We start from the raw sequence: 24,000 nt of genomic DNA on the forward strand, positions 1-24,000 counted from the left end.
TAGGTACCATTTGTGGCTCCTCTAAAAAGGGATAATAACATTATAGACTGAAATACCATAAGTAACATTACCAGGTTCCCCAGTGTCGGCATTGTTAACAGTTAAATTACAGGTATTGGATCCGTTGTAATACATTGTACAATTTACGTTCTAGTTCACCCAAATGATGACCTCCTTCTCCACTAATACACCAAGGGGCTGTCATCACTCTTAATACTTTACTCCCATCTCCGTAGCATCTGGCCTAGCAAACAACGGTGGGCCTATGTGGTTGTGTAATGCAGAAAACGTCATGGGGTCATGGTAACGTGGCATCTCTATCAGGAATGGTAAGACCATTTTGCATAGTCAGATTTACCCCTATGGGAACTCCCACAAGTGGTAAACCTGCTCCTACCTTAACTGACCCCAACCCACACACCCAACACTCTTATTGTGCAGATGTAAGATTAGGAACCATTTCTGCTCTAGAGAGGAACAGATTGTCCTGGTGGTTATGAGGGCCCAGCAGGGCTCTCCTTCTCCGATGACCATCTACTTCTGGACCTCTACTCCGGGCCAGCGTCGGTCCCTTTCGCTCAGGACTCCTTCTAACCTCTGTCAGGTTTCACACAAGAGCACAACCTACTGTTTTCATTAGCACACCTGTGATAAAGCAGAGAAGGGCCACACTGCACCACTGGAACTGGCGAAGCCCAATCTTTTGCTGGATCGGGAACTCGTCTGCAGTGCGACAAGTGGATCCAGGTTTCTCTTTTCAGCAACCTTGACCACAGTTGGGGTGGTCAAAAGAACTTGGTACGGCTCTCTCTAACGGCGGTCTTTCCAACTCTTTCTCCTGAACCCTTTGACCACCACAAAATCACCTGGGCTCAAACAGTGCTCCGCTCCACCTGCCAAGTTCAAAGAACACTGCAAGGGTGACACAATACTCAACAATGTCTTCCTCCATTCCTTGCAGGGTTGACAAGGTGGTCAATTTTAGCATTTGACATTCTGGTTCTTCATTATTTTTTTTCACAAGTTTCTTCTGTTTTCGCCTCATCCTTTGCTTGGTAGCCTGCTCGTCCACCTCCTCTTCCAAATGGGTTGTGCACGTGAGGACGGCCACTCTCCTTGTGCTTCTCCTGCTCCAGGACAGTGCCTTGAAAGATCCCCTAACTTCCCACAGTTGTAGCAAATCCAGTCTCTCCCTCTCTGTTCCTCTCTGCTCGTTCGCTCTGGTCCTTGTTTTTGCTGGTAGCTTTCTGTCTTCAGCTCCAGCAACTTCTACAGCTCCTAATCCCATGGCTCCTCCACCTGACACAGGCCCAACCCCCATCTAGGTTATGGGGGGGGGGCCCACCATCTCCGTCTGCTGGTGGAAGATTTGGCAGAGGTGGATACAAGGGGGTGGGGGCCCCGGGGTGGGGGCCCCATGGATGATGAAAGGCCAGCCAGGCTTTCTTTTTTTCTTCTTCCTCTTTTTTTTCTTCTCCGGCTCCACATGCTTCACCATCATTCTTCTTACAGCTTTATATAGTATCCTCCATCCTACTCTTACTATTTCCGTTTCCCATGCTTAATCCCTTTCTTGAACTCTTTTGGGGGGGGGAAACTTCCAGCTTCACACGTCATCCCACACTCACACAGCTCTCACACCGAGGCTAAACCCCTGCTCCGTTAGTTAGTCAAGCACACAATACTCTCATCCACATTCACTTAGTACTATTCCCAAACATACTCAATAATCTCCCTTAGAACTCCTTATGCATCCCCAATGATTCTCTTGTCATGACCTCCTATGCATACATATCGTCTGTGGTTCCTCTCTAGTCTCCATAGTTGCCATATAGTCTCCACAATATCGATAGTCCCTGAGCATCTGTAGTCCCAATAGCATACATACAGTGCCTTGCGAAAGTATTCGGCCCCCTTGAACTTTGCGACCTTTTGCCACATTTCAGGCTTCAAACATAAAGATATAAAACTGTATTTTTTGTGAAGAATCAATAACAAGTGGGACACAATCATGAAGTGGAACGACATTTATTGGATATTTCAAACTTTTTTAACAAATCAAAAACTGAAAAATTGGGTGTGCAAAATTATTCAGCCCCTTTACTTTCAGTGCAGCAAACTCTCTCCAGAAGTTCAGTGAGGATCTCTGAATGATCCAATGTTGACCTAAATGACTAATGATGATAAATACAATCCACCTGTGTGTAATCAAGTCTCTGTATAAATGCACCTGCACTGTGATAGTCTCAGAGGTCCGTTAAAAGCGCAGAGAGCATCATGAAGAACAAGGAACACACCAGGCAGGTCCGAGATACTGTTGTGAAGAAGTTTAAAGCCGGATTTGGATACAAAAAGATTTCCCAAGCTTTAAACATCCCAAGGAGCACTGTGCAAGCGATAATATTGAAATGGAAGGAGTATCAGACCACTGCAAACCTACCAAGACCTGGCCGTCCCTCTAAACTTTCAGCTCATACAAGGAGAAGACTGATCAGAGATGCAGCCAAGAGGCCCATGATCACTCTGGATGAACTGCAGACTGAGGTGGGAGACTCTGTCCATAGGACAACAATCAGTCATATATTGCACAAATCTGGCCTTTATGGAAGAGTGGCAAGAAGAAAGCCATTTCTTAAAGATATCCATAAAAAGTGTTGTTTAAAGTTTGCCACAAGCCACCTGGGAGACACACCAAACATGTGGAAGAAGGTGCTCTGGTCAGATAAAACCAAAATTGAACTTTTTGGCAACAATGCAAAACGTTATGTTTGGTGTAAAAGCAACACAGCTAAACACACCATCCCCACTGTCAAACATGGTGGTGGCAGCATCATGGTTTGGGCCTGCTTTTCTTCAGCAGGGACAGGGAAGATGGTTAAAATTGATGGGAAGATGGATGGAGCCAAATACAGGACCATTCTGGAAGGAAACCTGATGGAGTCTGCAAAAGACCTGAGACTGGGACGGAGATTTGTCTTCCAACAAGACAATGATCCAAAACATAAAGCAAAATCTACAATGGAATGGTTCAAAAATAAACATATCCAGGTGTTCGAATGGCCAAGTCAAAGTCCAGACCTGAATCCAATCGAGAATCTGTGGAAAGAACTGAAAACTGCTGTTCACAAATGCTCTCCATCCAACCTCACTGAGCTCGAGCTGTTTTGCAAGGAGGAATGGGAAAAAATGTCAGTCTCTCGATGTGCAAAACTGATAGACATACCCCAAGCGACTTACAGCTGTAATCGCAGCAAAAGGTGGCGCTACAAAGTATTAACTTAAGGGGGCTGAATAATTTTGCACACCCAATTTTTCAGTTTTTGATTTGTTAAAAAAGTTTGAAATATCCAATAAATGTCGTTCCACTTCATGATTGTGTCCCACTTGTTGTTGATTCTTCACAAAAAAATAGTTTTATATCTTTATGTTTGAAGCCTGAAATGTGGCAAAAGTTCGCAAAGTTCAAGGGGGCCGAATACTTTCGTAAGGCACTGTAGTCCCAATAGCATACATAGTCCCACATTTTCCCTTACAGTAACAAAATGTTGAAAAAGTCAAGGGATCTGAATACTTTCCGAATGCACTGTGTACAAGTATTTTTCCCTGTCCTTTTTCCAATTCAAAGTAAGAACAGCTTATCTATCACAAATTAGTTACACATGTCCGGCTCTTGGGGAGAACTAATCAACATGGGATGAATACACAACACGGTAAAACACACTATAAATACGTGTATAACATATTGACATGTTGCCACTGAAATATTACGGCACTTTTGTAACACAAGGAAAAAGCCTTTCACGTCATGAACACATTGTAACGCATGGACATGTTGCCATCGAAATGTCCTGTTATGACGGCACTTATTTGACATGTGAAACGTAATGGACAAAGCCCATCTCAGGGTTGCCAGATTGGACTGCCACTCTCCCATTGCAGACAGCAGGGATAAATCAGACAAATTAGATTTCCCTCGAAATACCAGAGGACTCAGCAGTGCTGTGTTTACTCTCAGTCAATTACAGCAGGGACTGACTAGGAGCAGGTGGGGCTGTTCGCTATCTCCATCCTCTGTCTGTTCTTTCTCTCTCGCCCGCTCTCATCGGTCTGTCCATCTTTGTCGCTATCTTTTGCTCTCATCAGTCTCTCCCCCACCCCCCCCCCCACTCCCTCCCTCAGCCTGTCTCTATATCTTCCTGTCGACCTCCCATTTTCACTCCCTTCTCTGCCGATCTTCTCTTTCTAATCTCACTCTTATTTTAGTTTTTCTAACATATGGGAATATAGAGACTATCTTTCCCCCTGTGTTTGTCTGTCTAGCTGAATCCTGGTGTTCTTTCCCTTTCTCTCTCCGTGTTAGTCTTGCCATGTATTTCTCTCTCTTCCCCCTCTGGCTGTCTCGCTCTCCACATGCATCTTTACTGGGTCACAGAGTTGTGGACTGCTGGTCTTGTGAACTCAGCAGGAGGTGTTGGAGAGAGGACAGAAGGTAGAGGGAGAGAACGAGAGAGACTACAGTCTTATGGCACTAGTGCAAATTGCACTAGCCTATCCAATAACACCCCAGTAGTAGAGTTTGTGATACAGTAAAATCTCAAATGTTTATGCTCACACTTGTTTTAGGAAGAGAAAACACAGCACAATAGGTATGTAATACATACCGTTTGTCAAAGTCAAGTAAATAGAACACATGATCAGAGTAATGGCTTTAACACTTAATCAAGCCCTCCGCTCATTCTGCCCTGTCCTTAGCTACAGTGTGCTGAAGTGGCCCCTATGGCTAGGTACAGACCTAGGATCAGCTTGCCTTCCCCCAAATCCTAATCTTAACCATTAGACTCAAGACCAGCCTCTTAGATTATCTCGGAGTTGCCCTGAGGGCAGAGAAGTGTGATGCATGTCACTCTGACACAAGCTAAGGGACAGAAGGACCCACACCTCACTGTGTGTGGAGAGAGCAGAGGAGATGGAAGAGTCACATGAGGAAAGAGAGGAAGAGGTGAGGAGGAGGGAGTTGGAGGGAAAGGATAAAGAGGGGAGAGCAGTATGGTGTATGTCACTGGCATGGGGACAGAGGGATGACACTGCCACGGAGTGAGGAGGGAGGAGATGGAAGAGGATGATGAGGGGAAGTAAGGAAGAGGAGTAGGTGACCGGAGGGCAGAGCAATGTTTATTTTTGTTACATTTTATTTCACCTTTATTATACCAGGTAGGCAACTGCGACCTGGCCAAGATAAAGCAAAGGAGTGCGACACAAACAACAACACATGGAATAAACATGTTTTATTTCACCTTTATTTAACCAGGTAGGCTAGTTGAGAACAAGTTCTCATTTACAACTGCGACCTGGCCAAGATAAAGCATAGCAGTGTGAACAGACAGCAACACAGAGTTACACATGGAGTAAACAATAAACGTCAATAACACAGTAACACAGTAGAATTTATTATTTTTTAAAGAGTCTATATACATTGTGTGCAAAAGGCATGAGGAGGTAGGCAAATATTTACAATTTAGCAGATTTACACTGGAGTGATAAATGATCAGATGGTCATGTGCAGGTAGAGATACTGGTGTGCAAAAGAGCAGAAAAGTAAATAAATAAAAACAGTATGGGGATGAGGTAGTCCATTGGTAAATAGCCCACCCAATTTACCTATGTACAGCTGCAGTGATCGGTTAGCTGCTCAGATAGCAGATGTTTAAAGTTGGTGAGGGAGATAAGTTTCCAACTTCAACGATTTCTGCAATTCGTTCCAGTCACAGGCAGCAGAGAACTGGAAGGAAAGGCGGCCAAATGAGGTGTTGGCTTTAGGGATGATCAGTGAGATACACCTGCTGAAGCGCGTGCTACGGGTGGGTGTTGCCATCGTGACCAGAGAACTGAGATAAGGCGGAGCTTTACCAAAATATACATATACATATACAAATATGTAGCGAGGGCCAGCCGACTAGAGCATACAGGTCACAGTGGTGGGTGATATAAGGTGCTTTAGTAACAAAGCGGATGGCACTGTGATAAACTGCCTCCAGTTTGCTGAGTTGAGTATTGGAAGCCATTTTGTAGATGAAATCGCCGAAGTCGAGGATTGGTAGGATGGTAAGTTTGGCGGCGTGAGTGAAGGAGGCTTTGTTGCGAAATAGAAAGCCGAGTCTAGATTTGATTTTGGATTGGAGATGTTTGATATGAGTCTGGAAGGAGAGTTTAGAGTCTAGCCAGACACCTAGGTACTTATAGTTGTCCACATATTCTAGGTCTGAACCATCCAGGGTGGTGATGCTAGTCGGGCGTGCGGGTGCAGGCAGCGAATGGTTGAAAAGCATGCATTTGGTTTTACTAGCGTTTAAGAGCAGTTGGAGGCCTCGGAAGAAGTGTTGTATGGCATTGAAGCTCGTTTGGAGGTTAGAAAGCACAGTGTCCAAGGAAGGGCCAGAGGTATACAGAATGGTGACTGTCTGCGTAGAGGTGGATCAGGGAATCGCCCGCAGCAAGAGCAACATCATTGATATATACAGAAAAAAGAGTCGGCCCGAGAATTGAACCCTGTGGCACCCCCATAGAGACTGCCAGAGGACCGGACAACATGCCCTCCGATTTGACACACTGAACTCTGTCTGCAAAGTAGTTGGAGAACCAGGCAAGGCAGTCATTAGAAAAACCGAGGCTACTGAGTCTGCCGATAAGAATATGGTTTTTGACAGAGTCGAAAGCCTTGGCCAGGTCGATGAAGACAGCTGCACAGTACTGTCTTTTATCAATGGCGGTTATGATATCGTTTAGTACCTTTAGCGTGGCTGAGGTGCACCCGTGACCGGCTCGGAAACCAGATTGCACAGCGGAGAAGGTACGGTGGGATTCGAGATGGTCAGTGATCTGTTTGTTGACTTGGCTTTCGAAGACCTTAGATAGGCAGGGCAGGATGGATATAGGTCTGTAACAGTTTGGGTCCAGGGTGTCTCCCCCTTTGAAGAGGGGGATGTACGCGGCAGCTTTCCAGTCCTTGGGGATCTCAGACGATATGAAAGAGAGGTTGAACAGGCTGGTAATAGGGGTTGCGACAATGGCGGCGGATAGTTTCAGAAATAGAGGGTCCAGATTGTCAAGCCCAGCTGATTTGTACGGGTCCAGGTTTTGCAGCTCTTTCAGAACATCTGCTATCTGGATTTGGGTAAAGGAGAAGCTGGGGAGGCTTGGGCGAGTAGTTGCGGGGGGGGGGTGGAGCTGTTGGCCGAGGTTGGAGTAGGAAGGCATGGCCAGCCGTTGAGAATTGCTTGTTGAAGTTTTCGATTATCATGGATTTATCGGTGGTGACCGTGTTACCTAGCCTCAGTGCAGTGGGCAGCTGGGAGGAGGTGCTCTTGTTCTCCATGGACTTTACAGTGTCCCATAACTTTTTGGAGTTAGAGCTACAGGATGCAAATTTCTGCTTGAAAAAGCTGGCCTTTGATTTCCTGACTGACTGAGTGTATTGGTTCCTGACTTCCCTGAACAGTTGCACATCGCGGGGACTATTCGATGCTATTGCAGTCCGCCACAGAATGTTTTTGTGCTGGTCGAGGGCAGTCAGGTCTGGAGTGACCCAGAGGGTAAATCTGTTCTTAGTTCTGCATTTTTTGAACGGAGCATGCTTATCTAAGATGGTGAGGAAGTTACTTTTAAAGAATGACCAGGCATCCTCAACTGACGGGATGAGGTCAATATCCTTCCAGGATACCCGGGCCAGGTCGATTAGAAAGGCCTGCTCGCAGAAGTGTTTTAGGGAGCGTTTGACAGTGATGGTGGTCATTTGACTGCGGACCCGTAGCGGATACAGGCAATGAGGCAGTGATCGCTGAGATCCTGATTGAAAACAGCAGAGGTGTATTTGGAGGGTCAGTTGGTCAGGATAATGTCTGAGGGTGCCCTTGTTTACAGATTTAGGGTTGTACCTGGTGGGTTCCTTGATGATTTGTGTGAGATTGAGGGTATCTAGTTTAGATTGTAGGATTCACAAATGGTGTCCAGGGCACAGCTGGGGGCTGAGGGGGGTCGGTAGCAGGCGGCAACAGTGAGAGACTTATTTCAGGAGAGATTCATTTTTAAAATTAGAAGTTCGAACTGTTTGGGTATGGACCTGGAAAGTATGACATTACTTTGCAGGCTATCTCTGCAGTATGTCTCTCTCAAGTGTCAATATGCCTTGTATACTGTTGTTCAGGTTAGTTATCATTGTTTTAGTTCACAATGGAGCCCCTAGTTCCACTCTTCATACCCCTGATAACTCCTTTGTCCCACCTCCCACACATGCGGTGACCTCACCCATTACAACCAGCATGTCCAGAGATACAACCTCTCTCATCATCACCCAGTGCCTGGGCTTACCTCCGCTGTACCCGCACTCCACCATACCCCCGTCTGCGCATTATGCCCTGAATATATTCTACCATGCCCAGAAACCTGCTCCTCTTATTCTCTATCCCCAACGCTCTAGGCGACCAGTTTTGATAGCCTTTAGCCGCACTCTCATACTACTCCTTCTCTGTTCCGCGGGTGATGTGGAGGTAAACCCAGGCCCTGCATGTCCCCAGGCACCCTCATTTGTTGACTTCTGTGATCGAAAAAGCCTTGGTTTCATGCATGTCAACATCAGAAGCCTCCTCCCTAAGTTTGTTTTACTCACTGCTTTAGCACACTCTGCTAACCCTGATGTCCTTGCTGTGTCTGAATCCTGGCTCAGGAAGGCCACCAAAAATTCAGAGATTTCCATACCCAACTATAACATCTTCCGTCAAGATAGAACTGCTAAAGGGGGAGGAGTTGCAGTCTACTGCAGAGATAGCCTGCAAAGTAATGTCATACTTTCCAGGTCCATACCCAAACAGTTCAAACTACTAATTTTGAAAATTACTCTCTCCAGAAATAAGTCTCTCACTGTTGCCGCCTGCTACCGACCTCCCTCAGCTCCCAGCTGTGCCCTGGACACCATTTGTGAATTGATCGCCCCCCATCTAGCTTCAGAGTTTGTTCTGTTAGGTGACCAAAACTGGGATATGCTTAACACCCCGGCAGTCCTACAATCTAAGCTAGATGCCCTAAATCTCACACAAATCATCAAGGAACCCACCAGGTACAACCCTAACTCTGTAAACAAGGGCACCCTCATAGACGTCATCCTGACCAACTGGCCCTTCAAATACACCTCCGCTGTCTTCAACCAGGATCTCAGCGATCACTGCCTCATTGCCTGTATCCGCTACGGAGCCGCAGTCAAACGACCACCCCTCATCACTGTCAAACGCTCCCTAAAACACTTCTGTGAGCAGGCCTTTCTAATCGACCTGGCCCGGGTATCCTGGAAGGACATTGACCTCATCCCGTCAGTTGAGGATGCCTGGTCATTCTTTAAAAGTAACTTCCTCACCATTTTAGATAAGCATGCTCCGTTCAAAAAATGCAGAACTAAGAACAGATACAGCCCTTGGTTCACCCCAGACCTGACTGCCCTCGACCAGCACAAAAACATCCTGTGGCGGACTGCAATAGCATCGAATAGTCCCCGTGATATGCAACTGTTCAGGGAAGTCCGGAACCAATACACGCAGTCAGTCAGGAAAGCTAAGGCCAGCTTCTTCAGGCAGAAGTTTGCATCCTGTAGCTCCAACTCCAAAAAGTTCTGGGACACTGTGAAGTCAATGGAGAACAAGAGCACCTCCTCCCAGCTGCCCACTGCACTGAGGCTAGGTAACACGGTCACCACCGATAAATCCATGATTATCGAAAACTTCAATAAGCATTTCTCAACGGCTGGCCATGCCTTCCGTCTGGCTACTTCAACCTCGGCCAACAGCCCCGCCCCCCCCCCCCCCCCCCCCCCCCCCCCCCCCCCCCGCTGCTCCTCGCCCAAGCCTCTCCAGGTTCTCCTTTACCCAAATCCAGATAGCAGATGTTCTTAAAGAGCTGCAAAACCTGGACCCGTACAAATCAGCTGGGCTTGACAATCTGGACCCTCTATTCCTGAAACTATCCGCCGCCATTGTCGCAACCCCTATTACCAGCCTGTTCAACCTCTCTTTCATATCGTCTGAGATCCCCAAGGATTGGAAAGCTGCCGCAGTCATCCCCCTCTTCAAAGGGGGAGACACCCTGGACTCAAACTGTTACAGACCTATATCCATCCTGCCCTGCCTATCTAAGGTCTTCGAAAGCCAAGTCAACAAACAGGTCACTGACCATCTCGAATCCCACTGTACCTTCTCTGCTGTGCAATCTGGTTTCCGAGCCGGTCACGGGTGCACCTCAGCCACACTCAAGGTACTAAACAATATCATAACCGCCATCGATAAAAGACAGTACTGTGCAGCCGTCTTCATCGACCTTGCCAAGGCTTTCGACTCTGTCAATCACCATATTCTTATCGGCAGACTCAGTAGCCTCGGTTTTTCGGATGACTGCCTTGCCTGGTTCACCAATTACTTTGCAGACAGAGTTCAGTGTGTCAAATCGGAGGGCATGCTGTCCGGTCCTCTGGCAGTCTCTATGGGGGTGCCACAGGGTTCAATTCTCGGGCCGACTCTTTTCTCTGTATACATCAATGATGTTGCTCTTGCTGCGGGCGATTCCCTGATCCACCTCTACGCAGACGACACCATTCTATATACTTTCGGCCCGTCATTGGACACTCTGCTATCTAACCTCCAAACAAGCTTCAATGCCATACAACACTCCTTCCGTGGCCTCCGACTGCTCTTAAACGCTAGCAAAACCAAATGCATGCTTTTCAACCGATTGCTGCCTGCACCCGCATGCCCGCCTAGCATCACCACCCTGGATGGTTCCGACCTAGAATATGTGGACATCTATAAGTACCTAGGTGTCTGGCTAGACTCTAAACTCTCCTTCCAGACTCATATCAAACATCTCCAATCGAAAATCAAATCAAGAGTCGGCTTTCTATTCCGCAACAAAGCCTCCTTCACTCACGCCGCCAAGCTTACCCTAGTAAAACTGACTATCCTACCGATCCTCGACTTCGGCGATGTCATCTACAAAATTTGCTTCCAACACTCTACTCAGCAAACTGGATGCAGTCTATCACAGTTCCATCCGTTTTGTCACTAAAGCACCTTATACCACCCACCACTGCAACTTGTATGCTCTAGTCGGCTGGCCCTCGCTACATATTCGTCGCCAGACCCACTGGCTCCAGGTCATCTACAAGTCCATGCTAGGTAAAGCTCCGCCTTATCTCAGCTCACTGGTCACGATGGCAACACCCATCCGTAGCACGCGCTCCAGCAGGTGTATCTCACTGATCATCCCTAAAGCCAACACCTCATTTGGCCGCCTTTCGTTCCAGTACTCTGCTGCCTGTGACTGGAACGAATTGCAAAAATCGCTGAAGTTGGAGACTTATCTCCCTCACCAACTTCAAACATCAGCTATCTGAGCAGCTAACCGATCGCTGCAGCTGTACATAGTCTATTGGTAAATAGCCCACCCATTTTCACCTACCTCATCCCCATACTGTTTTTATTTATTTACTTTTCTGCTCTTTTGCACACCAATATCTCTACCTGTACATGACCATCTGATAATTTATCACTCCAGTGTTAATCTGCAAAATTGTAATTATTCGCCTACCTCCTCATGCCTTTTGCACACATTGTATATAGACTCCCCCTTTGTTTTCTACTGTGTTATTGACTTGTTAATTGTTTACTCCATGTGTAACTCTGTGTTGTCTGCTCATACTGCTATGCTTTATCTTGGCCAGGTCGCAGTTGCTAATGAGAATTTGTTCACAACTTGCCTACCTGGTTAAATAAAGGTGAAATAAAAATAAAAAAATACTGCAACTCCTCCCCCTTTGGCAGTTCTATCTTGACGGAAAATGTTATAGTTGGGTATGGAAATCTCAGAATTTTTGGTGGCCTTCCTAAGCCAGGATTCAGACACAGCAAGGACATCAGGGTTGGCAGAGTGTGCTAAAGAAGTGAGTAAAACAAAGGGAGGAGGCTTCTGATGTTGACATGCATGAAACCAAGGCTTTTTCGATCACAAAGTCAACAAATGAGGGTGCCTGGGGACATGCAGGGCCTGGGTTTACCTCCACATCACCCGCGGAACAGAGGCGTAGAATGAGGGTGCAGCTAAAGGCTATCAAAACTGGTCGCCTAGAGCGTTGGGGACAAAGAATAAAAGGAGCAGATTTCTGGGCGTGGTAGAATATATTCAGGGCATAATGTACAGACAGGGGTATGGTGGGGTGCGGGTACAGCGGAGGTAAGCCCAGGCACTAGGTGATGATAAGGGAGGTTGTATCTCTGGACATGCTGGTTGTAATGGGTGAGGTCACCGCATGTGTGGCAGGTGGGACAAAGGAGGTATCAGAGGTATGAAGAGAGGAACTAGGGGGTCTATTGTAAACTAAAACAATGATAACTAACCTGAACAACAGTATACAAGGCATATTGACATTTGAGAGAGACATACAGCAAGGCATAAAGTAATCACAGGTGTTGATTGGGAGAGCTAGCTAAAACAACAGGTGAGACAACAACAGCTAATCAGCTAACACAACAACAGCAGGTAAAATGGCGATGACTAGGCAGAGAGGGTCGGATTAACTACACACAGAGCCTGAGTTCGCGGCTGGGGCCGACAGATAAAAAATTAATAAACAGAATGGAGTACCGTGATTAATGGACAGTCCAGTAGGCATCAGCTATGTAGCCAAGTGATCATAGTGTCCAGGGGCAGCAGTAGATGGAACAGGGGAGCCCCACTACGCTAGCGACACAGCGTTTAAAGTTAGTAGCATCTGCTCCGACGGAGGCCGGATGAAGGCACAGCGGATGGAGTATTCGTCGGCAGATCAGTCGTGGTGGTGCGGCGGTGCGCCGTGTCGACAGAGAATCCAAGCCAGATGGCGAAAGAGGTATTGTGGAATTTAGTTTGCTCGCCAGGAGATGTGCCTGGCTCACGGCTAACTGGTGCTAGCTTCGTGGCAGTGGCATTAGCCACAATATCCAATCGGTAGCAGCGGTGATCCGGTGCCAAGGTCCAGAGTTTACAGCAAGGATCCGGTGGAGTTTTGGGCTCTAGCCGTGTATGAGTGGGGTTCGGGTGAACAGCTGAGTAGGCCTGGAGGTGGGCCTCAGGGAATAGCTTCGGTACTAGGTGCCACGGTGAGTGAAAGCTAGCTGTGAGCGAGCGAGCTGTGAAGATCAGAAGTAGTGGTCCAGGGATTGCGTCAGGAATCCGGCGTTGTTGTGGAGAGACAGTCAGTCAGAAATAGGTAGACAGGTGAGTATTATCCAGGCTAAAAACAGGGCTGGTATCTGTGCAGAAGGTAAAAGCCTCTAGCGGTGGCTAACAAATAGCTTGTAGCTAATTAGCTGGTTAGCTTCTGGAGATTCTTGAATGTGTTCTAAAATTGAAAATAATAGCGATTCCGTATCACATTGGGTGAGGCAAGTTACCGGAAGGTATAATCGAATAAAACAATTTGAGAAGAGATTGAAAATAAATTTAAATATATATATATATATATATATATATATATACACGAGAGGACAAAACAAACATGTCTTCACTGCTACGCCATCTTGGATAAGACATACAGTCAATAACACAATAGGAAAAAAAGTATATATACAGTGTGTGCAAATAAAGTAAGATAAGGGAGGTAAGGAAATAAATAGGCCATAGTGGCAAAATAATTACAATTTAGCAATTAAACACTGGAGAGACAGATGTGCAGAAGATTAATGTGCAAGTGGAGATCCTGGGGTGCAAAGAAGCAAAAATATTCAATTTACAATGGACTGTTAAGCAGTGCTGAGATTGGTTTGCGTTGAGGAAGCATCAGCACCTGCTGACTAGAGGGAAGTAGCTTTTCCGTGATTCATCTCTTTCTCTCTTATGCATTCACTGTCTCTCCACAGGCATACCCTGTTATCATGTATGCAGTGTATGTGGGCACACACACACACACACACACAATCCATTCTCCGCAAACACCACCTCACCTATCACTCACACAGACATTGTTTTAGGAATTCCTCGATTGCCTCCTTCTCCCTTGTTCTTTTACACTTTGACTGAGTGAATGTAAAACAGAGGGTGATGTATATCCTCACTCTGCCAGGAGCCCCTCGCTGAAACTGCCATGTTTTACAACCCACCATTACAGAGAAAGTCACAACATTGACACAGACATATAAAACACAGACAGAAATACTACAAATACTGATGCATTATTCTTTCGAAGGCCAAACCCACTGCTGGTGTGCGTGGCCAAAGAGCTCTATTTTCATGTCATATGACCGTAGCACCAGTTCCAATCCATGTGCCAATGCCGTTTAGCAAACTCCAGATGGTTCTATGGTCAGCTGTCATGAAAGTAGAGGTTTTTGGCCATGTACACCAATGGTGAATTTTGGTTTTCGAAAGTAGAATGCATATGCAGAAAATACCTAATCCCTACTGTAAAATATGGTGGTGTATCTTTGATGTTATGGGGATATTTTGCTTCCACTGGTCCTGGGGCCCTTGTTAAGTTCAATGGCATCGTGAACTTATTCAAGTATCAATTTTTTTTTACCAAAAACCTGGTTGCCTTTGCCAGGAGGCTGAAAACTGGCCGCAAATGGATCTTCCAGCAAGGCAAGCAGACATTACATTCCACCAACAAATGGTTATTTGACCACAAAATCAACATTTTGCAATGGCCATCTCAGTCTCCGAGGGCAGCCCATAAGCGCAGACGAAGGATCTCAAAGGATCTGGAAAGATTCTGTATGGAGGAATGGTCTAAAATCTCTCCCAGTGTGTTCTCCAATCTCATAAAACATTTCAGAAAAAAAGTCTGTCGAATTCGCAAGGTGAGGGTGCTGGAGTATTGAATACAGGGAATCCAATCATTTTAACCCATATCTTTTTAGATGTTTTGTATTACGTCTTAAACAAAATCTTTCTCTGAGCAATTGTGTTAGTATAGAATACTATAATAATAAAACCAGAAAATGGCGTACAATATAGCTTAGAATTTGTATTATTCATTTTACACATTTTTTTTTGCTCATCTTTAAATAATTCTGGACACATACACGCACGCATATATATATATATATATATATATATATATATATATATATATATATATATATATATATATACAAACACACTGAGTGTACAAAACATTATGAACACCTGCTCTTTCCATGACTGACTGACCAGGTGAATCCAGGCGAAAGCTATGATCCCTTATTGATGCCACTTGTTAAAGCCACTTCAATCAGTGTCGGATAGATTAAAGGGAGGATACGGTTTAAATAAGAATTTTTAAGCCTTGAGAAAATTGAGACATGGAATGTGTGCCATTCAGAGGGTGAAGGGGCAAGACAAAATGATTAGTGCCTTTTAGGTGTCAGGTGCCATCTGTTTCCTGTGTGTATCAAGAATGGTCCACCACCCAAAGGACGTCTAAATATTAGGAAGGTGTCCTTAATGTTTTGTACACTGCATAAAACTCACGTGTTGTCGTTTGGAATGACCTTTTGATTAGACAACACTTCTTTTTTTTTTTTGTGTGTGTGTTTATCAAATATCACAGAAATGTTTTAGTGTGTTGAGTTGTAGTCAAATTGGTCAACATAATATAACAACATAATGCATTTCCCCAGCGAAAACGTGATCTTCTGGGAAACATTGGAGACGTTTTTAAAATCCAGTACGCTCTGTACTCCAAAATGTGACCAGCTGGAAGAGATTATCTGTAAAAAGACTTGAAGTGAAAATCCTGGTCTGGCTCCTTTTCTAGTTTTGGTTCTGATTTATCCGTATCTTGGGTTTTCAGAATACTGTAGTCTCCCAGCAGGCCCTAGAGTGCCCCCTAGTGCTATGTGTACGGAACTGACAAAATATTAGGATTTTGACATCCTTTGAAATAGACAAAGTAATACCTTGAATTAATAATGTACACTGAAATGCGTCGACATAGGGGCTAGTTTGGGTTTATTCGAAGCAGTGCATGCTGATGTAATATAATATGCAAGAAATGACACTTAACTGCAGAAAAAAATCTCTTGCCTTTTTGTTTATCTCCACTGAGTCTTACCCATAATTTATTTCAATGTTATATCAACATTCTGTCAACTTTCCCATGCCTTTTTAGTCTTATCTATAACCCTTATTCTGTAAACCCGCGCCTCTAAACGCTATAGCAACATTCTCTCAACGTCTCCACTGCCTCTTACTCTTGGCCATAAACTTCTATTTAATGTTCTACAAACAATCTCTCAACTTTTGCCTTTCAGGAAACCAAGGAGCCTCCGGGAGTGCCCCTGTTCGGCAGCACCCCGGGGGTGGACCTTCGCCGGGGCCGCAGGCGTCACTCAGGCACGCTAATGCTGCCCCCGTTGTCATGGCGACAGGCGGAGAGTGATCTGGGCCGCACGCCAGAGGAGTGTGCCATGGCCCGACCCACCAGCCTGCCCTTTCGACCTCCACCACGCATCGACATTACCCATGTCGACCCCAACAGGTGAGATATCGTAGGTCATAGCTCAACGTTTTGGGAGGTTGGCAACTCTGGACTTCTAAGGCAGCACTCCTGGAGGACAGTACCTGTGCAGTATTACCTGAGGTCAACCCATCCTGTGTTCTCCTGCATCTGTAGAGCATAGCATACCATGATAATATTTTTTGCTGAATTGCATCTTACTCTACGCTGAAGTATATTATGTGTTTGTAGAGTCAGTGAAGCAAATCTGTTTTGTACATTCAGCATCAGCAAAGTGCACTTTCATCCAACAACCACTGGGTGGAGACAAAGTACTCTAAACCAGTTGCGGTGCCTATTTAATTCATGTGCTTTGTGAAGTGAGGTTGTGTTGAACTGTTGAGTTCCAGTCACTGTACAGAGCAACAGACAGTTGTGGTAAGCCAATCAACATCAATCGAGGTGATCACCAATAGCCCCCCCCCCCCCCCCTCAAGAATATTACAGAGGGGGCGGACCCTGAAAGGGACATCCCACTTATCATTTTCTGGGCTTACAGTGGTCCCTGACTGGAGAGAGAGATGGAACTGTATGGAAGAGGGAAAGTGGGTTAGAGATTGTTTAAGTGAAGTAAACAAAGAGCAGGTAGGTGCCTGAGACAACGGGAGAGTGAAGGAAAGAATATCACCCCCGGCGAACACTTGAAGTGAGAAGAAGAGCTCGTCAAAGAAGTCTGCGAACTAGAGCTGTCGGAAGAACCCTGCTCTGTCCACCAGCTCTCTGGCGGGTACTGTGCTGTAGACTCACGCTTGAGCTCCACTCTTTGGGACTGAGTGAACTGGACTCTGATCTAAACCAAGATCCTAGCTATGGAGGCCCATGGGGACCGAACAGAGTCGGAACAGAATACAGACTCATGTGGGCCAACCGAATCGGACAAGAGGACGAGAGTTTCACCCCACAACTCTCCGAGACGGTTTCGTAAACAAGTGGTGACCAAGCGCCGTTACAGGCGCTTCACTGTGGCCCATACCTGGTAAGGCCCTGGAGCTGTGTGGGTGTGTGTATGTCTGTGTGTGCGTTAGGACAGCGAGTTGCCAAGGAAGTCACAATACAACATTATCACATTACGATATTTATTTTGATTGTATATGTACCACAATATGTATTGCAATTTGATATTGATATTTTATTGCGATTTGATGTTCCAAACATATTGCTCACAAGGGGGCCGATTCTGACTTAGGATTTGTACGCCTTTCCTACGCACTTCTCAGTATTTGGTTTTCAGACTTACCTTATGGAGGTGCATAATGGGCTTTGCAGGCGTGGTTCCCTTGCGCGCTGAATACATCTAATTTAACCACTGAAAACCCTCCCACTCGATGGCCAACAGATTTTCCTATAGGGTTTTCACTACATGTATCTTAAGGCATCACTTTAAATATGGTGTACCTGTAATTAGAATTTTGACGACAGGCTAGATTAGAATACATCGGGTTCAGAATATAGGGATCAATGAAAGAAAGCCATCTAAATGTGCATTTTCGTCTCCATTGAAACTGATAGATTTAAAATTTAAAAAATACTCTGAACTTGTAGAATATTTAGGCAAATAGGGTTAGGAAAGTAGGCATAAATCATTGAACAAAAAACAGGTTTGGAGAGCCTTTACGCACTAAATATATGGTTGAATCAAAAATACAGTGGTTTGCTTCATCTGGAAAGTTGTCATATTTAAGTTCAATTCATGAAATATTAGAGGTGGAAAAGTGTTCAATAAGGGTGGAACAATAGTCCTACAAATCAACCCAAGTCCGCACTCATCATGGAACTGTATGACAACGGTCCAGTCGTCGTGAACTGTGCACCGGGCCCCAGGTTTAACATGCTACGTGTGGTCTGAGTTCCATAATGATTCAAATTGGCTACATGACCCAAATTTATTGCAGCACGTTAGCTTAATATGATCCACTAATGCTAGCGACCCTCAGGAACAACAACAGAGGAACGGAAGGTCAACGGAATGGAATGATGCAATATGTAAGCTACAAATGGAAGGAAACTAACACTAAAGTGACAGTTCCAAATGTATGCGGGTACTGCTGATGGTGGCTCCCGATTAGTAGCTAATATGTAACATGACACAAATTGTAAACTAAAACGGAGGAAAGCCCAGGTATATAATTAAAACATGAGCACATACATGATCTCGGCAGGTTCAGCCCTACAGAAGCCTATAGCTAGGGTCTCCAAATTTCATCCATGCAAATTATGAGGGCACACAATAACCATTCTGAATAACGGCACAGCTATTTATAGACTACTTCACTGTGGAAATGTTCCACAATACATGTCATGCTGATATGATTTTCCGTTTGCTTGGATATGGCTGGTGTCACATTCGTCTCCAGGGATCATAAGGAATAATCATCTAAAACAATTACTATGTGTAGTTACAAACGGATGAGTTGTTTATCTAGCTCGTAACAATAGTTATCCATTTGTAAATTACAGCGCATGGAGAATACGACGTATCTGCAGTCACACCTCTGCCTCACCTTCATTTCTTAGACCCTGGTCACTGTTGTGTGATTTCCCCCCCCCCCCCCCCCATCTTTTGTAACATTTAGGCAACTTATTCCTTGATAAGTAATTGTGTGAAATGGCACTGTTGAAATGCATATTGGGTAATTCAAGTACAGTAGGCCTCTGGTTGCCTCAGGAGGAATACATTGCAGTTCCTGGAAAATGTGAACTGAAACCATGACCTCAGAAACTGTGACTTAGTCTACAAATAATATAGGTTTGCTTATTAACATGTCTGTAATCATTCTTTGAAAGAAAAAAAAATACTGAAGAAAATACTGTGGGTGTTGTTGTTTCCAGAGTATGTCACCCCCGGTGAACACTTGAACTGAGAAGAAGAGCATGTTAATAAGCAAAACTACATGATTTGTAGACTAGGTCACAGATTCTGAGGTCATGGTTTCAGTTGACATTTTCCAGGAACTGGTATATAAAGGGTCTGAATACTTATGTAAACATTTCTAAACACATGTTTTTCCTTTGTCATTATGGGGTATTGTGTATAGCTTGAGGGGCAAAAAAATTATATTTAATCAATTTTATAATAAGGCTGTAATGTAACAAAATGTGGAAAAAGTCAAGGGGGTCTGAGTACTTTCCGAATGCACTGTACCTCGATCACTCCAGTGTCCCTGCACATTGTAAATATGGTATTGAAACTGAGTCGGAAGTTTACATACACTTAAGTTGGAGTCATTAAAACAACTTGTTTTTCAGCCACTCCACAAATTTCTTGTTACCAAACTATAGTTTTGGCAAGTCGGTTAGGACATCTACTGTGTGCATGACACAAGTAATTTTTCCAACAATTGTTTACAGACAGATTATTTAACTTATCACAATTCCAGTGGGTCAGAGGATTACATACTGTCTCTTAGAGATGAGCGTACTTTGGTGCGAAAAGTGCAAATCAATCCCAGAACAACAGCAAAGGACCTTGTGAAGATTCTGGATGAAACAGGTACAAAAGTATCTATATCCACAGTAAAACGAGTCCTATATAGACATTACCTGAAAGGCAGCTCAGCAAGGAAGAATCCACTGCTCCAAAATCACCATAAAAAAGCCAGACTACGGTTTGCAACTGCACATGGGGACAAAGATTGTACATTTTGGAAAAATGTCCTCTGGTCTGATGAAACAAAAATATAACTGTTTGGCCATAATGACCATCGTTATGTTTGGAGGAAAAATGGGGACGCTTGCAAGCCGAAGAACACCATCCCAACCATGAAGCAAGACATCAGTTAAAGCTTGGTCGCAAATGGGTCTTCCAAATGGACAATGACCCCAAGCATACTTCCAAAGTTGTGGCAAAATGGGTTAAGGTTAACAAAGTCAAGGTATTGGAGTGGCCATCACAAAGCCCTGACCTCAATCCTATAGAACATTTGTGGGCAGAACTGAAAAAGTGTGTGCGAGCAAGGAGGCCTTCAAACCTGACTCAGTTACACCAGCTCTGTCAGGAGGAATGGGCCAAAATTCACCCAACTTTTTGTGGGAACCTTGTGGAAGGCTACCCAAAACATTTGACCCAATTTAAACCATTTTAAGGCAATGCTACCAAATACTAATTGAGTGTATGTACACTTCTGACCCGCTGGGAATGTGATGAAAGAAATAAAAGCTGAAATAAATCATTCTCTCTACTATTATTCTGACATTTCACATTCTTAAAATAAAGTGGTGATCCTAACTGACCTAAGACAGGGAATTTTTACTAGGAATAAATTTCAGCAATTGTGAAAAACTGAGTTTAAATGTGTTTGGCTAAGGTGTATGTAAACTTCCGACTTCAACTGTAGCTTCTTACTTTCTCGTTCTTCTTTCTTAATTGTATTTCTTGTGTATTTTTGTTCTACCTCGTGTTTTTTTTTTTTGTGCTACATTGATATTGATTACTAGATTATTGGACTTGTAGCTTGCAAGAAAGGCATTTCACTGTACTTGTGCACTTGACATTAAAACTTAACTTGTTAAAAAAAGAAATGGTTTGTGAACTGCACGTCACTAATAGCAACTGTCGTCGACAAGCTCACGTTTCAAATGTATAAAAGCCAGTGAGGGCTGTGGAATTAACAGAGTTTTCTTCAAGACATAAGTTGTTTAATAAATAGCTAAATAATTTAACAGTGCACAAAAAGGTACAGTATTTGCTACTGTGTTTCCTGAAATGCAGAGCCTATTGGAATATTGTTCTAATCTGAAATTATACTTTTGTTACATTGTTTGCTAGCTAGTATAACAGTACTAATATTGTCTGTCAACTGTAAAAATGTAGTGCAACAGAGCCAGTTAAAACTGAAGTATCTGATCATCAATGAATTCGAGAAAAAGCTCTTTTTTTTTTTTTTTTTTAACACAGCGGCCGAGCTATGCACTTTTTTCATTTGGGGGAAAATAATTTTCTAATGTTTTAACCCATTCATATTACAAAATCTATTTGTGTTGACTATGATTAGGGCATGGGAATATAAGAGCGTCTTTAAGGCTGAATTAACTTACAAACTAGGCTATAGGCTACCGGCCAGCATTGCGCAAATATGGTGTTTCTAAAAGTGAATTCAAAGGTTTAGAATAGTTGGACATCATTCCATGTCATCATTACATCCCTTTGGCTGTGTTTGGCCCAAGGCCCATGACCCTTTACTGAGTGTCTCCTACCCTGTCCTACTCCCTACTCCCCTCTACTCCACATCTCTGGTCACACTGCAGAGTACGTCATCCCCTCTTTCCCCCTTGAGGGCATTTTGCTTTTCCACTGCTCTAACACAGTAATGGATACATTCACTTGTTTAAATGCAGAATTTTAAACCCAAATTACCTGGGGTCAATGTCAGTTTTGCAGTTATCATGGGGGCCACAAAAAGCAGCTTGTGTGCCTGATGTGGCAACCAAACAGGTATAGCAGACACTATTAATTAATGTGGAACTGAGAGCATTTTAGCAACATGAAATCTTATTAAAATCTGTTCATATACACCTCCAGGAAGAATTTTTTTTTTACGTTTTATGAAAAGCGAGCACTTAGATATGGTCATTTTCAAATTTTTACACTTTTATAGAATTATTTTGAATGGCGTATAGTAAGGCATTGTGAAAATGATATAGCAATATAGAGTGGGAAAGCGTGAACACTTAATCGACACCGCGGTAAATAAAACCTAATTAAAACGTGTCAGTCTTGTCCAGGACCGGACTCTACACAAACCGTGCGCCACAGCCAATCAGAGCTACAGTAGGCCTATATGCAAATAAGCAATTTTCCACATGGGCCTGCCATCATTCACTTTGAACTGGACTGTGTGTTTACAGGCAATAGCAACAGCGTGACTTTAGATCATTAGAAAGCATTCGCCAAAAGCCACAAAATACACCACTTAGATTTTGAGAACTTTACAGTCCTATTGATCGAACAAACATGAAGTGGTAGGATATGTTTCCCTCAGATGCCTATGTACAACATCAACAAAAAGATCAACAGCTAATGTTAGCCAGAACAAGATGAGCTAAAATCTAATGAGGAAACAGTAGAAACCTTCTCAAACTTTTTCAGCTTCTAGTTGGCAGTCAACATTGTACTAATAAACTATGGGGAATAGTAGCCTGCTCGCCCTTCTGCAGCTTGTCTGCCAATGCATGCTTGTCCCAACCCACGTTTTGACAACTGAATGGGAATTTGTCTGCCTGCCTGCCCATTTTTGATCGACGCCAAGTACAGTTGAAGTTGGAAGTTTACATACATTTAGGTTGGAGTCATTAAAACTGTGACTTAGCCTACAAATAATATAGGTTTGCTTATTAACATGTCTGTAATCAGTCTTTAAAAAAAAAAAATACTGAACAAAATACTGTGGGTGTTGTTGTTTCCAGAGTATGTCACCCCCGGTGAACACTTGAACTGAGAAGGAGAGCATGTTAATAAGCAAACCTACATGATTTCTAGGCTAGGTCACAGAGGTCATGGTTTCAGTTTACATTTTCAAGGAACTGGTATATAAAGGGTCTGAATACTTATGTAAATGTGATATTTAATTTTTTTAAATGTTGCAAACATTTCTAAACATGTTTTTCCTTTGTCATAGTGGGGTATTGTGTGTAGATTGATGAGGGGAAAAAAATGTATATTTAACACATTTTATAAGGCTGTAATGTAACAAAATGTGGAAAAAGTCAAGGGGGTCTGAGTACTTTCCGAATGCACTGTACCTCGATCACTCCAGTGTCCCTGCACATTGTAAATATGGTATTGGAACTGACCCTGTATATACAGTTGAAGTCGGAAGTTTACATACACTTAGATTGGAGTCATTAAAACTGGTTTTTCAGCCACTCCACAAATTTCTTGTTAACAAACTATAGTTTTGGCAAGTCGGTTAGGACATCTACTTTGTGCATGACACAAGTAATTTTTCCAACAATTGTTTAAAGACAGATTATTTCACTATTTCACTTCACAATTCCAGGGGGACAGAAGTTTAAAGGCACAGTCAACTTAGTGTATGTAAACTGATTGGAAAATTCCAGAAAATTATGTCATGGCTTTAGAAGCTTCTGATAGGCTAATTGACATCATTTGAGTCAATTGGAGGTGTACCTGTGGATGTATTTCAAGGCCTACCTTCAAACTCAGTGCCACTTGGCTTGACATCATGGGAAAATCAAAAGAAATCAGCCAAGACGTCAGAAAAAAAAATTGCAGACACCCACAAGTTGTTCAACCTTGGGAGCAATTTCCAAATGCCTGAAGGTACCATGTTCATCTGTGCATCTGTACGCAAGTATAAACACCATGGGACCACGCAGCCGTCATACCGCTCAGGAAGGAGACGCGTTCTCTCTTTTTTTCTTTTCACCTTATTTTAACCAGGTAGGATAGTTGAGAACAAGTTCTCATTTACAACTGCGACCTGGCCAAGATAAAG

The 24,000-nt window shown here is 43.9% G+C and overlaps 1 protein-coding gene across 3 annotated transcripts in view; it reads left to right on the plus strand.

Annotated features, from left to right (window-relative positions):
• Positions 1–24,000, plus strand: part of LOC110530023 (cAMP-specific 3',5'-cyclic phosphodiesterase 4B) — a 135,158-nt gene that overhangs the window by 44,785 nt on the left and 66,373 nt on the right. For 2 of the 3 annotated variants that reach the window (XM_036985564.1, XM_036985565.1), the window contains exon 3: positions 16,302–16,528. In XM_036985564.1, the coding sequence (XP_036841459.1) occupies positions 16,302–16,528 (227 nt within the window). Of the gene's footprint in view, positions 1–16,301; positions 16,529–17,037; positions 17,523–24,000 lie in introns of those variants that run through there. The other variant, XM_036985566.1, reaches the window with a different exon arrangement.

The sequence above is a fragment of the Oncorhynchus mykiss genome, chromosome 8, assembly GCF_013265735.2.
Source record: "Oncorhynchus mykiss isolate Arlee chromosome 8, USDA_OmykA_1.1, whole genome shotgun sequence".
Taxonomy (NCBI): domain Eukaryota; kingdom Metazoa; phylum Chordata; class Actinopteri; order Salmoniformes; family Salmonidae; genus Oncorhynchus; species Oncorhynchus mykiss.